Source organism: Abrus precatorius, unplaced genomic scaffold, assembly GCF_003935025.1.
Source record: "Abrus precatorius isolate BTA unplaced genomic scaffold, Abrus_2018 Scaffold6, whole genome shotgun sequence".
Taxonomy (NCBI): Eukaryota; Viridiplantae; Streptophyta; class Magnoliopsida; order Fabales; family Fabaceae; genus Abrus; species Abrus precatorius.
Window position 1 is genome coordinate 14,308,706 of NW_020874406.1, and position 14,031 is coordinate 14,322,736.

Sequence of the window (14,031 nt, forward strand, 5' to 3'; positions counted from 1 at the left end):
TAAAGATTGTTTTTATCAGTTAAATTAATATTTTAATTTAATCTTTTATATTTTGTAAAAGTAATTATATGATGCACTCGATATTTATTAATATTAAAAAGTTTGTTTTGCAAATATTAAATTAATATTAGTGGCAATTTTTAAAAACATATTAAAATAAAAAATAAAAAATTGCAAACGATGCTTTTTAAAAATTAATAAAATATTAAACAGGTAATTAAAAGTTACTATTGGCAATTTTTGAAAAAAATGATAAAAAATCATCATTAGTAATTTTTGAAAAAAAAACTATTTTTATAATTGTACCAAAAATCTCATATTTTAGTAATTTAAAAAAAACTATATAAAAAAAAGCCTATAATGAACTCGAAATTTATTAATATTAAAAAAATTTGTTTTGCCAATAATTATTATTAGCATAATAATTAAAAAATAAAATACTAAAAACATAATATTGATAATACGTTTTTATTATATATTTTAACAAAAAAAAATTATAGTTGTTATTTTAAATTATTTGTCTTACGGATAATGATCAATAAGGCCGTTAAAAAAAGGGTTTTTTTTTTTAATCATTACGTTCTGGGACGTGCCAAAGGCTGCTAGAAAAAGGGTAACTTGCAAGTTTTCGAATCAGTTGTTGTCACTTGTCACAGAACACACATTTTAAACAGTGAAGATAATAATAAGTGGGAAATAAGAGTATTTTTAGTGGGAATTCTTAAAAATAAGTATTTTTACAAAAATTTATAGAGTTAAATTTATTAATATAACTTTAAAAATGGCGAATTATTTATACAAACAATTATTTCAGAAAAAAAAAATGTTCTTTTGTTTGTTTGGGTGAAAGGAAAATGGAAAAGTAGAGAAGAAAGAAAATGTGTTATGCGTGCATCAGCTGGAGAGCGTGATTGGTCGCTGTCGCAATTTGGCTTTGGAATTGGGAGAATAACGTGCCCGCAGCAGTGGGTACCACCTCGTTAATTAATTAACTCTAAGCTCGGATTACGCTTAGGATATGTTTTATTATTATTAATAATAAAATTTTCATTTATTAAACATAGCTGCCTTGTTAATATCAGAAAAATTATATTTATTTTTGTGTTAAATATTTTGAATGTTTAATTAATTTTTATTTTAAAAGCGAAAAGTACACGTCTAGAGTTATTTGAGAGAGATGGATACTTGAAAAGGGTCTTTTAAAAGTGAATTCCTATTTATTTATTAATTAAAATATTTCTTATGTGATTACTGTTTAATATGATCTGTGTTAAAAAAAAACAAATTTATGGATGAGATTTTGCATGTAAAATTATGTTAAAAACTCAAACTACACCTAATAGTGGTACTGAAGTTGCATTTATTTATTTGCGAATGGCATAAAATCAAGATCAGCTGGGTTCCACCTTACGGGTGGGTGACCCATCAAATTGTTAGATTTGCAAATAGAAAAAGAACATTTTTCATTGCTCATCCCAAAGCTTACAGGGTCCGGTTTTAGTTTTATTTACTTTTTCTTCATTTATAATGTCTTATTCATCAAACGTAAAACAAAAATGTATAAATAAAAGAAGGAAAGCGTTTACAATTAACTTGAATTAAATATTATATTTTAAATCAATGGTTGATAATTTTTTTTACTTTATGCAATTTTACTTTTGAGCTGTCTGATTACTCCAACACAAATAGTTCAATCTACCAATATATTTATTGTAATGTTTTATATTACTAAATAATAATATTCACTTATGTATTGCATATGTGCTGGTTCATAAAGCTCAACCTAAATTAGTATAAACTGTTTAAACTAATTGTTTATGACCACGACTTATTTATTTAACAAACAAATATTCAATATATTTTAAATGATTTTGTTATACTTTACAATCAAAGTATTTTAAAGATAATATTAGAAAAAATAATGAAAAGTATAAATCCATGAAAAATACTAATAATAATATAAAACATAACAGAAGGATTCATATTTAAAATTGTATCATGTTAATTGGTTTTGCTCTACTTTTTAGTAGTAGTTAGACATAATTTTATCAATACACAAATAATTTTAAAGAAATTATTGTTACATTACATATATAAAGATAAAGAACATGGGTTTTCCTAGTCTTTGACCTCTTTATATATATAGATAATAGAAGAACTTTTATATATATAATTATAATATATCGATAGTAAATATCTAGTTCTAGATAGATACATAAATCATGTTTCATCGTATGTATTCACAATAAATTAACTAGAAAAAGAATATTGTGACAATCAAACAGCTTAAGTAAAATAACTATAGTTTATTTATGACAAATTTTTAATTAACAACGATATGTGAAAGTACAATTGATTTGTAATTTAACTATATTACTTCAATAAGCGAGACTGATATATTCGATATAATTTATAATAAAAACACAACACGCAATGATTATTTTTAGCTAAAAGAATAATTTTAGTTATTTGTTGAAATATTCTTACTTTATATTCTGTCAAGACGGTGTGTGAAATCGTTATTTCTGTCTAGTTTCTTTTGCAAGCAGAACATCCAATGGTGGAAGAGAGATTGGTTGTTTCAAACTTGGTCTTCGTTGACCATTACCAACTGTACTCTACTCGGGTCCAGAATCAAACGGCCAAAATTAGCATCACCGTCGTTATATATATACATATATATAACACTTACACCACACTCTCATTCTACTTTTTCATTCTCAACAATAACGCGTTTCGTTTCTTCTATCTTTTATATTCTCTCGCCATACAAGGCCTTAGACGTGTGCCCATATAGTTAATTCAAATATCAATCAAATGCTAATTTTGTAGGAGAAGTTTTCAAGTCGGTGAGTCCCCTTCCCATGTCATTCATGCATAACGTTGTATTTCCATGCAACGTTTATGAGTGTGATTAGATATTACGTTGATTGTTGAGGTTCGACCTGCATGATGAAATTCATGAGATAAAATGTAAGAAAAAAAAAATTTGGATGTCTTGAAAACTTTTCGGATTAATTATTTGTTCTTTTAAAAAAAATTGTATCCTTTGTAAATTGGATCTAATTGACATCTTTTGTTGGCTTTGATTCATGCATTAATGATAAGACGATGGTTAAGAACTTATCAATTTGTGAAATTGTTGAGAAGATTCGTGGAATTCTGTGGTTTTGATAGGTTTTCATTTGAAGGTTTATTATATCTAGGCTATATTTTACGGGGACGGGAAGAACCCAACATCAAGGTCCATTTTTTAATTTATTCATTATTCATATTTTTCTCATTAGCCATAGCCATGTTATTTTGAAGTCTGTTATTAGAGCTCCCTCTTCCTTCAAAATGATAAAAAAAAAAAGACAGTGTTCTGGAAAGTATCGTTTGTGATCACAGGCACGTTGCCATCTCTTCTAAGTGATCGAATATTATATTGTGGTATTCAATTTATTTTTACTTTCCATCTTGTATGTGCTGATGTGCAATAGTGGGAGTGATTTATTATTAATCATCTTCAAGTTGTGGTGTTTGAAATTGGGTTTACAACTGCAAGTTTTAATTTTGATTTTGATTATATTTTAGTGAAACTCGGGCACTAGTTTTGTACGTGCTGCGTTGCCCACGTTTCCTTCAAAAATGGGTTGTTTCCACTCCAAAGTAAGAGAATTCCCAATGGAAGACCCATTTGCTCTTGCATCAGAGACAACTTGTAAGTTAACTTTCCATTTTTTTTATGGAATGATGCAAAAAAGTAATTCTTGCACAATTATAAGAGTGCTATTTGTCTCGAGTCACAACTGTGTAATGATTTTTAGAGATATGTTATTCTGAAATGCTAATTATGAATTTACATATTTTCTTGCTTCTGAATGGGTGACTCTTTGAAAAAGAAAAACTTTTTACTATGCTTTGTCGGGACAAACAAAGCCTTATATAAATGCAAAGTAACATACATTGTATTTCTGCTGCAGTTATTATGTAAACCAAAACAAAAAGTTTGTCAGTTTGTTTTCCATCCATTTGTACACAAGATTGTTCTATCTTTGGAAATCACAATGTAGATCTATAAGTGGGGCTAGTTGGTTCATTGTGTCAATTGATAATAGCTGTATTGATTAATGCATTTGAGTCCTATCTTTTCTCATACACTTATATTGGTTTTGTTTAAACTTATTTGTTAATATTTGGTTTCGCAGTCAGTGTCAGTGATGTTGAAGCATTATATGAGCTTTTTAAGAGCATCAGCAGGTCCGTCATTGATGATGGGCTAATAAGCAAGGTAACAAATAGAAAATAGCCACTATTTATAAATTTTACTTTAATTTATTAGGTATATATGAAAATAAATGGTTGTAATTTTCTAAAATGATGCTTCAAGAAATGGATGATCTATAGTATATTTTTATTTATTCTTGCTTTGTAGTGAACTTTTCGGTAAATCATGCTTATTTAGTTACTATTTAGGTTTGTAATATCTGCGTTCTTCACATTGACTTCTTAGTCTATATGGTGATAACTGATAATAAGCATTCTTTTGCAGGAAGAATTTCAATTGGCAATTTTCAACAATAAGAAAAAAGAGAATCTCTTCACAAGTCGGGTACTATACAATATTCTTATAATTTTTATTGTATGTAAACATTAATTAAATAGCCTTTTTAGTTCAAGTCAATTGACATTCGATTTTTCTTCTTTTCCATATGTAGATCTTTGATCTGTTTGATGTCAAGGGAAGAGGAGTGATTGACTTTGGTGACTTTGTTAGAGCACTGGATGTTTTCCACCCAAATGCACCGATGCAGGTCAAGATTGACTGTAAGTTGAACGCACAAATCATCGTGACCTTTTGGGTATCCATATTGTGATTCACTGTTCTAATATAATATAATTTTTTGGGATTTTCTTGCAGTTTCTTTTAGGCTCTACGATTTAGACAATACAGGCTTTATAGAGCGCCATGAGGTAAGATGTTAATTGTTTGTTCATACATCTTCAATATAATTGCAAGGTTCAGTTTGGATATTCGATCTAATGAAATCTCAATCTGTATGGATATGCCTTTTTCTGAAATGATAAGTTCTTACGCAAATATGCTTTTGTAGTGACATTTATTCGCAAATATGTATGTGCATCTGAGTACATTTGGTGATTTTTGACAGGTCAAGCACATGATAAATGCACTTCTTTGTGAATCTGAAATTAAGTTGTCGGATGAAATGATAGAAACAATCATTAACAAGGTGAGTTATGTTTGTTTAATTCCCATGTATGATATTAAAAAGACGATTAATTTAATAAGAAATAAGTAGATCAACAGTGTTTTTTAAGATATAGTTTATTAATGCTGGATTTTAATGTCTCCTATTTCTCTACCTTAATTGTCTTAAAATAATAAAAAAAGGATTAAGCTTGATGTTTTACATTTTTTTACTAGACTTTCTTGGATGCTGACCCGAATCAAGATGGAAAAATAGATAAATCTGAGTGGGAACACTTCGTTTCTGAAAATCCTTCTCTGTTAAAAGTCATGACACTACCCTACTTGAGGTATGTGTGTAACATTACTTTTTTGTTGATTTTTAATCACTTTTGTTGAGATTTTCGTATAATTCATAAGTTGTGAAATTAATGCAGGGATATTACAACTGCTTTCCCAAGTTTTGTGTTTCACTCGAAGGTGGAGGATGAAATTTCTGAATAAGAGCGCACATTTTTTTGTTACACAATTATTAATATAATTAGGCACTTTTTCTTTTTTAGAACTTGTTTGAAGAGCTTATAAACAGCTTAACCGTTTTCAGCTGTGTTCAATAAGTTTTATTGTTAAGTGTTTAATTAAATACTATTTCTAAACATATATTTTATATGCAATGAGAGGAAGTACAGCAATAGATAAGATAAAACAATTAACTTTTATCATATTAGTGTAAAACATTCCATCATTGAGTGTTTGATTGTTATTAAATATTACTAGACCATGATTAGTTTACATGAGTTAACATGAAAAATAATAAATAGTAGCAAGTCGATATTTTTTTAAACATAATTTTAATTATTCATTAAAATTTATTAAAAATTAAAAAATTGTATTAATCACGTTCATTCTCTTTTTTAACTTAATATTTTTTTTCTATGCTTTTGTAATTTTTAATAAATTTTAATAAATAATAAAAATATATTTATAAAATTTCTGTTTTAACTATGTCACGGTGAAGTAAAGTGAGATCCAGCCCAACATAGTAAACCAGCTTTATTCTGTAAGGTCCATGGGCAAAGCAAATCACCCGCTTGCATGGTCGAAACAATGCATAATAGATAAATTGGAAAAAAAAAAATTTAAAGGTTATAAAAATTGGATCAAAATGAGATTTTTGAATATTTTTTTTTTTTATAAATAAGACTTTAAAGCCCAGAGACAAATAAAGACTTAGATCATAAATCTAAGAATCTAAACATTCAAAAAATTCATTCTTAAAAAGGATAAAAAAAAAAACTCTTATCAAAATTAAAGAAAGGTAAATCACTTTCAGTTCCAAGTTTAATCAATCAATCTACACTCTGATTTGCTTTTTTAATAATATGACTAAATTAGATGAATTTAATCTCTCTCAAATAGTTAACAATTAAAGAAATAGCTTCCATAAAATTACATTCAATCCAAATTAGTTGAATTTTCTTATTAATAACAAGTTTTAGATCCTAATATACATCCTAAAGTTCTGGAAAAAAAAGAAACACATATCCAAATAATTATGGAAATCAACAATGAGTTTACAATCACCATTCTTAACGATAATTCCATAGTCTGTAGTTCATGAGACAACTCTATCAACATTTAGTTTGAACTGCAAGACCATGGGAGGTTATCATTTGGGTGATTTCTCAAGTCTTAGCCATCCAAAATTCATCTTATGATTAGACTATTCACATAGAAGGAGAAAATCAAACTCAAATTTAATTTTTACAACAAAGACTCACAATTAAGGAGAGAATTTTAAAAAATCTTCCTATTTCTATTGTCCTACAAACTCCAAAACTGTAATACCAAATAATAAATTCTAATAAGAAAACTAGAATTAAACAAATTAAATATTAATCAACTAGTAAATTCTTTACTAAAAAAATGAAGATAAACTATGAAGGAGAATCAATTGATTCCAATTTTGCATAGTAAAACACGAGTATCTATGAATTATTATCTCAGTAGCTTCATCACACATAGAACAAATAATAAATTTACATATTTTAAGATTACATCTTTCATTATTAGTAAGAAGTCTACTATAGACTATTTTCTATAGGAAAAGCTTGATTTTAGGTGAATCTGCCCACTTCTAAACAAGATTAAAAATATTTTAATTATAAGTCTGAGACTGATTAGGGATAAAAATAATTTTATAAACAACTTTAATGAAAAATACTCCATTACTGGTAAACTTCCAAAAAAATAAGTCTTACCCTCTACAAGATTAAGAAGATTAATTTGAATAGTCAATTCACATATAAATTTAGAGAGACAATTCTTTTCTAACTTAGTTCCAACAACTATTATCCTTTATTTAACATTTTGATATAAGATATAAAGAGCAAAATTCACAACTCAAGTTAGATCATGACTTGAGAAAAAAAAATTGATTCATTTAATTAAGAAGTTTAATATGAAATTTAAACCTATCTTATTAAAAATATAAAATTTCAACGTGACTTGTTTATAATTAAAATGTTTTTTGTTTATTAAATATCTTTTTGAAGTAGCTTTTATGTTTATTTATTACTTGAGGATATAACAAATATTGTTATGTTAGAAGAGAAGATAAAACAAAACAAAAAATGTTTGATCACAAAATAATGTAATTTTTAAAAAACATTAAATTCAATAACTTTTTTTTACTAAAAGTTTGTATTGATTAAATAAACTTTACAAAAAATTCACAAGAATAAAGAAAAATTATAAATTTATTAAATTCTAATTTAAAATTTTAAAATATATATTGATTATAATATTATGTATTTATAAATATCTTATCCATCTATAATTTTATATGTATGTTGAACATAAATATATCCTCTTATCCATTTTTTAAATAATAAAAAATCAATGTTTATAAAATAATTACAGAGAGAAAGGAATAAATTAATAAATTAAGATAAATTAATGAAAATCTGAGATATCGGTAATAATTATAAAATTAATTAAAACATATTGATAAAATTTTTAATTATTATTTATTGATATGTTATCATATTATTAAGAATTGTTAATTTTTATATTAATTATATTTATTGTATGTTTTAATTAATTAATAACATAAAAATATATATTTTTTAAAATAATGACTTAAATTTATGAATTGAAGGATAGAAAGGGTTTGTAGGGAGTAAATTAGTAAAAGTAAATGATTTTCTTTTTTGTTCAACTGGTCAAAGTAAAGTTTTATATTTAGTTTTTGTCGTATCGGGCCGAATTGCAATGGGCTAGAAACGTGATGGCCCAACGAGGGAGGGAGAAGAAAAAAAATATGAAGGATGAATTGCATCCCACTGAAACACGAAAAGGAATAAAAAACATAGATGAGAAAGAAGTGAGTGAAAGCGTGGCGAATGGATTTGACGGAGAAGGATCTATTCGGCGAAGATTCCGACAACGAGCAAGATGGGACCCACTCTTCGTCCCCCTCTTCCTCCTCCTCCGCTTCTTCTTCCTCTTCCTCTTCTTCCTCCTCTTCCGCCTCTTCCAGTGACGGTGCCGCCGACTCCTCCTCCGCAAGCGGAAGCGCAAGTAGCGGCGCCGAAGATGACGACGAGAATGGAGACGTCGTAGATAGCAGCAAGGCCCATGGCTATCAGCATCGCGACTTCGAAGACAAAGATCTATTTGGCTCTGACAATGAAGATTACTGTAAAACCCTCGCTAAAAGTCCTTTCCCTATTCCTGGTAAATTCTCCTTCTCTTTTCGTTTTTTCCACTTTTTTGAATTGTATGTTGGACAATTGTTTTGCTTTCCTTTGCTAGGGTTAAAGGTTTTTGTTGCGTTAGAAATAGTCTGTTTTAGTCTTGTTGCTTGCACATGAACAAATCCTGTAATGCTGTGGACTTTTAGGATACAATTGGAAAGTGAAATACTGTGTCTGATGGCGAAAAACAGAGTCTGTTACGCGGGAAGGAATGTGTTTTGGTAAACGTAAAAAGCATTTATAGTAGGAAAAAAATGGTGGAATCTCGCTCTAGTTGGGTTGGACATGTGTGGAGAAGAGCAATAGAAGCTCCATTAAGGAAGTAAGTATATTATATGGAGGGTAGTCCTTTCACTAGAAGTAGTGGGGGACCAAGAAAACTATAGGCAAAGTAATTAAAAGGGATTTAGAGGTCAAGGATTTGTTTGTACATATGATTCATGATAGAACATTATGATGTCGTTTGATCCATGAAGTCAGACTTCACTTAGTGGAAAAATGCTTGGTTGTTGTTTTTGTGTGAAAAATGGTACTTCATTGCATTACAAAGCATTTTAGGATTTCATCCTGCCACTGTGATTCTGTATTCTTGCAGCTGTTGAAAAATGTTGATGAATTAAGAAAGTGTCATTGTTGATTTTATTTCCTAATTCGTTTTATGGCAAGATGTGGTTTTATCTGGCAGTATTGCCTGCCATCCGCAATGCAAATAATCAGGGTAGAGGGGGGTTTGGCCGTGGCCGTTGGCAGCAAAATGATAGAGGAGCTGGTCTTCTTCCTCGTCCTGGACCTTATCCTCAGCGGCAGAATTTTGGGTATGGAAACAGGTTTCAGAATGGCCGTCACGATGAGCGGTTTGTCTCTGAGTTGAAGCTCTCAAAGAGTGAAGAAACTCTGTCAAGAAAGTGCATTGCTTTTCAGGAGGTAGGCGGATGGCATTTTCATGTATTTTATTGCTTCTGCTTCAAGCAACTTTATGGTCAATATGCTTCAAGAATTTGAGAAATTTTTATGAAAATAGAGTTTTTATATCTCAATTTTAAACTTTCCTCGTTATGTTGAAACTGGAGAAGAAAGGAAAAGGAAATATTAGGTTTGCATTGGACATGCAAATTGTTTGATTTGAATATCAGACCTAATGTTTTTCTCCTTTTTCATGTCTTCTTAACGCGTTGGTTTGGTAAACTGTTATTAAATTGGCTTTCTGGAGGTATTTGTTCTGATTATGTTTTCTTGATTACTCTAATAGCCTTGTGAAGTTGGTTGCTATAGTCGTGTCGAAAGCGGAGAAGTGTACTTCGACGATCGTAGCTTGGTAAGCCATTTGGGATCCTCTAGTTTTTTATTTCTTTTCATTTGGTTCTCTTTGCAATAGATTGTCATGATATTATGACCAGTTAAGTACTTTCTTTATCCTGTTTATTTAGAGACTTTTTAAGCGTCACATCACTGAAGATATTGGAGCTAATTTGAATGAAGGTTATGATACATTCACTCCCAAAAAAGGTGTTTGATTTCTCTACAATTTAAAGTTCCATTTTGTACAGTTGGTTAGATTTTGAAATGCTACTCACATGATTTGTGCATCAGAAGTGAGACTCCACTATTTATATTTGTAACCCTTTTTCTTCTGCTGTTAATCCGTGAAACAGACTTAGGCTCAGAGGGATTTGGTGATCTCCTTGCTTGCATTAGAGACAAAAATATCCCTCTACAAAACATTCATTTTGTGGTATGATGTATTTCATGATCTAAATTTTCAAAATATTTTGATTTGTTGCTGAATCAATTTCTGATGGTCATGCATCAATCTTTTTATCTTTGCAGACATTCCGTAACAATCTTAACAAGGTAATGAATTTTTCATTTTGAATTATATTTGCTCTGTGACAGAATGGTTTTTAGGAATTTCTAGGCTAAGTAGTGATAACCTCGTGAATTGTTAAGTTTAGCTGTGAGTAAGTGATGAGCATGTGAGTATTAGCCAAGTACTCCTGTCTTTGCAGATATTGGCTACAGCTTATATTCGTCATGAGCCTTGGGAAATGGGAGTGCACAAAAGGAATGGCGTTGTCTATCTTGATGTGCATAAGTTACCAGAAAGACCGCAAAGTGATTTAGATCGCAGGAGGTACAGGCTTACATGTCTGTTTATTTTATCATGCTTGGCTGTGTAAATCTTTAATATATTCAATGGAGCAGCAAGCAAGGAACATAATATGGATGTTTGTCTGTGTGAGAGTGAACTTGATAAATATGATGAAAAACGGATAGATGTTAGGGAACTTGTTCAGGGATAGTGTTTGGTATCAAGCTGATTGAAATGTTATGCATCCACTGCACACTATCTTTTTCTCTCAACATGGTTGAAAATAGTGCCTTGTATTGAAACCAAGCTGGAAAACTCAAGTTAATTGTCATCGGAAGATATTTACACAATGTGAAATGTTTAATTTTAAAAGTGAAGGGGGGAAAATGGGGATGCTTTATTTGTGAAACGATGGTGTTTTGCTTACAACTGCTTAACTGGTAGACAATGGAAGATTTCTTCCCACTTTTTTCTTTCATTTTTTTGATGGGATAAAGCTTTTAAAAAAATCTGTCTGGCAATTAGATGTTATGTAGGATATTGTTTTGAGAGCCTTGCCACTGAAGATCCTAGAAGAGCAGATGGAGAGGGGATACATAATGTTGATGCCAATGTTGAATTCTGTTCCATGATTAAGACAAAATTAGGAGCTCATCGTATCTTGATGGGTGCTGAGATGGATTGCTGTGATTCAACTAATGATGGAAAGAGATTTTATGTGGAGTTAAAGACGAGTTATGAGGTTGACATAGTTCTGGCTGCTTTATACTTCCTTCATCTCATCTTTTATTTTTGTTTTTGAATAGCGTTTTTGTGGCCTGACGATATGAATCTATCATTTCTTATGATGCAGTTAAATTATCATACTGAGGAAAAATTTGAGAGAGAGAAATTATTGAAGTTTTGGGTACATTTCCTAGCTTATGTGATCAAATTTTATGCCTTTCAACTCCATGTGTGCCTTTTTCACTTGTATGATGAATTCAACAAGACTCTGTTACTGCTTGCAGATTCAATCATTCCTGGCAGGTGTTCCATATATTGTCATAGGATTCAGGTAATTGTTGCTGTTTCATATCATTACACAATCTTTTATTTTACTTTTATTAACATTGTGCTGATAAAGTTACTCAAGTCAACTAGATTTGGAAAAATTGATTTCAGCTTATTGAATTATAATTCTCTTCTTCCACTTGGTGTGCTTCACAAATGAAAAATCATACTGCTAGTGGTTTCTACTTTGTCTTTATATTCATTTATCCTAGCTGCGATACACAGGGATGATGCAGGTCGTCTTGTTCGGACCGAAAGACTTAGAACCAAAGATATAACACAGAGAATAAAAATGAAGAACTATTGGCAGGTACGTTTTAACTGCTGTAACTAAGGTGCATGGAGGGCTAATCTTTGTTTTGGTCAGCTATTGCATTAGTTAACTACAATTAATAGTAAACACCCCTGTCGGTCAGGATGTTCCAAATGTTATTTCCTTCTCAAACATCAGTATGTCTACGTAAGTATGTGCAAAGAATCATTGCATAGCTAATCAACAAAATTGTTGGCAGGGAGGAGTCTGCTTGGCATTTGCCGATGAGGTATTATGCTGGCTTTATGGAACAGTCAAAGAAAGTGAGTATTACTCGATCCCATTTGTTTTGCGCGGTTACTACACGTGTACACTTAAAATGGACTATGAAATCTGCAGGAACACCTTTTCTAATCAAAATACAGTTCATTATTATACAGGGAACTTATTTTGTGTTTTTGATGTGTTTATTTTTTGGTTTCAGATGAAGATTACATTTTGCAGTTTGCTCCACCTTTCAACCGTTTGGAGCTTCTGCAAGCGCAGTCTTGCCCAGATGCAATTACTAGTCATCTGGAGCTGTTGTGAAGATTTGGAGACCTTAACAGTTATTATTCTAAACTATTCAATATACGAAGGGGAATCAACTATAGATTTTTCCCCGCTGCTTTGATCAGTTTACGAACTTTTGGGATGGGGGTTATAACCGATGAGTGCGGAAAATTGCATTCACATCTTTATAGAAATTTGCGAAAACATTATGGCCTTGTTTAGTTGGAATATAGTTTTTCGTTTTTAATATTCTCAGCTTTATGCTTCCATTTTCTAAACTTTAGTATGGAATGTTTGAAGATGCGTTCACTTTATTGAAGCAAAAAATTGTTTTCCAAGAATTACATATTTAAAAACAGTGTACATACAAATACAATTTTAATTTAATAACATTCTATAGAACATGTCATTTGGAATGACTATAATGTTTTTTCCAGGGGACGAGATACGGAAACGAATTGTTTTCTATATGATCCTGAACCCATGTTTAGCAATTCATTGTCAGCATTTTGAAATCAAATGATAATTGGAACACATGACTCGGTATCAATTATTTTGGAAGCTAGAATAAATGAGATTCAAGTTCTGTTTTAGATATGACCTTTTTTAAACAAAATAATTGAAAGATAAAATTGCTCCAACTCTCCTGTCGGGTGGAGATGATGGAGCCATTCTCAAATGCATAAAAGCACAAGTGTAACTTTGAAAGTCGAAGGAATATCACATTCTAGTATTGTACATGCAATTTCGATTAAGACAATTTTGGGGGACGATTACTAAGCCGTCTACAATGGAATTAGCATTTGGCTGAAATTAAACTGCAGTTTTTGTTTGACAAATGGAAAGCTATAATTGTGTATAACTTTTAAGTTAACCTATAATATGCATCGGACAAATTTCCATGACAAATCCATTTGATGCTAATAAACCAAAATCTTCGTATGTATTTGCTAACTTACTGAGTTGTTTGTGAACATGCTACTACAAAGTCTTCGTCAAAAATTTACTAATCACTCTCTGCTAACGGGTCATCTGTCTTCTTTGTGAAAATCTTCCTCTAACCTTAATTATCGAAATTCTCAGGGGATTTGTTGTTTGACAGAATGAAGATATTCTTCAAACCCCTCCATGACTG

General features: G+C 30.3%; 2 protein-coding genes across 5 annotated transcripts; both read left to right on the forward strand.

Annotated features, from left to right (window-relative positions):
- Window positions 1–3,630: 3,630 nt before the first annotated feature.
- Window positions 3,631–5,695, forward strand: LOC113870234 (calcineurin B-like protein 1). The gene is made up of 8 exons (XM_027506827.1): window positions 3,631–3,703; window positions 4,191–4,273; window positions 4,535–4,594; window positions 4,701–4,809; window positions 4,904–4,956; window positions 5,154–5,234; window positions 5,429–5,541; window positions 5,629–5,695. Exons 1-8 carry the CDS (start codon window positions 3,631–3,633, stop codon window positions 5,693–5,695), a joined length of 639 nt encoding a protein of 212 aa, XP_027362628.1.
- Window positions 5,696–8,503: 2,808 nt separating this feature from the next.
- Window positions 8,504–13,170, forward strand: LOC113868658 (decapping nuclease DXO homolog, chloroplastic). Of its 4 annotated transcripts, none has more exons than XM_027504447.1 (13): window positions 8,504–8,929; window positions 9,635–9,873; window positions 10,199–10,264; window positions 10,377–10,455; window positions 10,602–10,681; window positions 10,777–10,800; window positions 10,956–11,080; window positions 11,564–11,780; window positions 11,892–11,945; window positions 12,049–12,095; window positions 12,317–12,401; window positions 12,604–12,667; window positions 12,829–13,170. In XM_027504447.1, exons 1-13 carry the CDS (start codon window positions 8,596–8,598, stop codon window positions 12,930–12,932), a joined length of 1,518 nt encoding a protein of 505 aa, XP_027360248.1. In that variant the 5' UTR covers window positions 8,504–8,595; the 3' UTR covers window positions 12,933–13,170. The 4 variants fall into 4 exon arrangements, with proteins under 4 accessions (XP_027360248.1, XP_027360250.1, XP_027360249.1 ...); XM_027504449.1 differs by having other exon boundaries at window positions 12,317–12,405; window positions 12,608–12,667; window positions 12,829–13,059; XM_027504448.1 differs by having other exon boundaries at window positions 10,389–10,455; window positions 12,829–13,059.
- The last annotated feature ends 861 nt before the right edge of the window (window positions 13,171–14,031 follow it).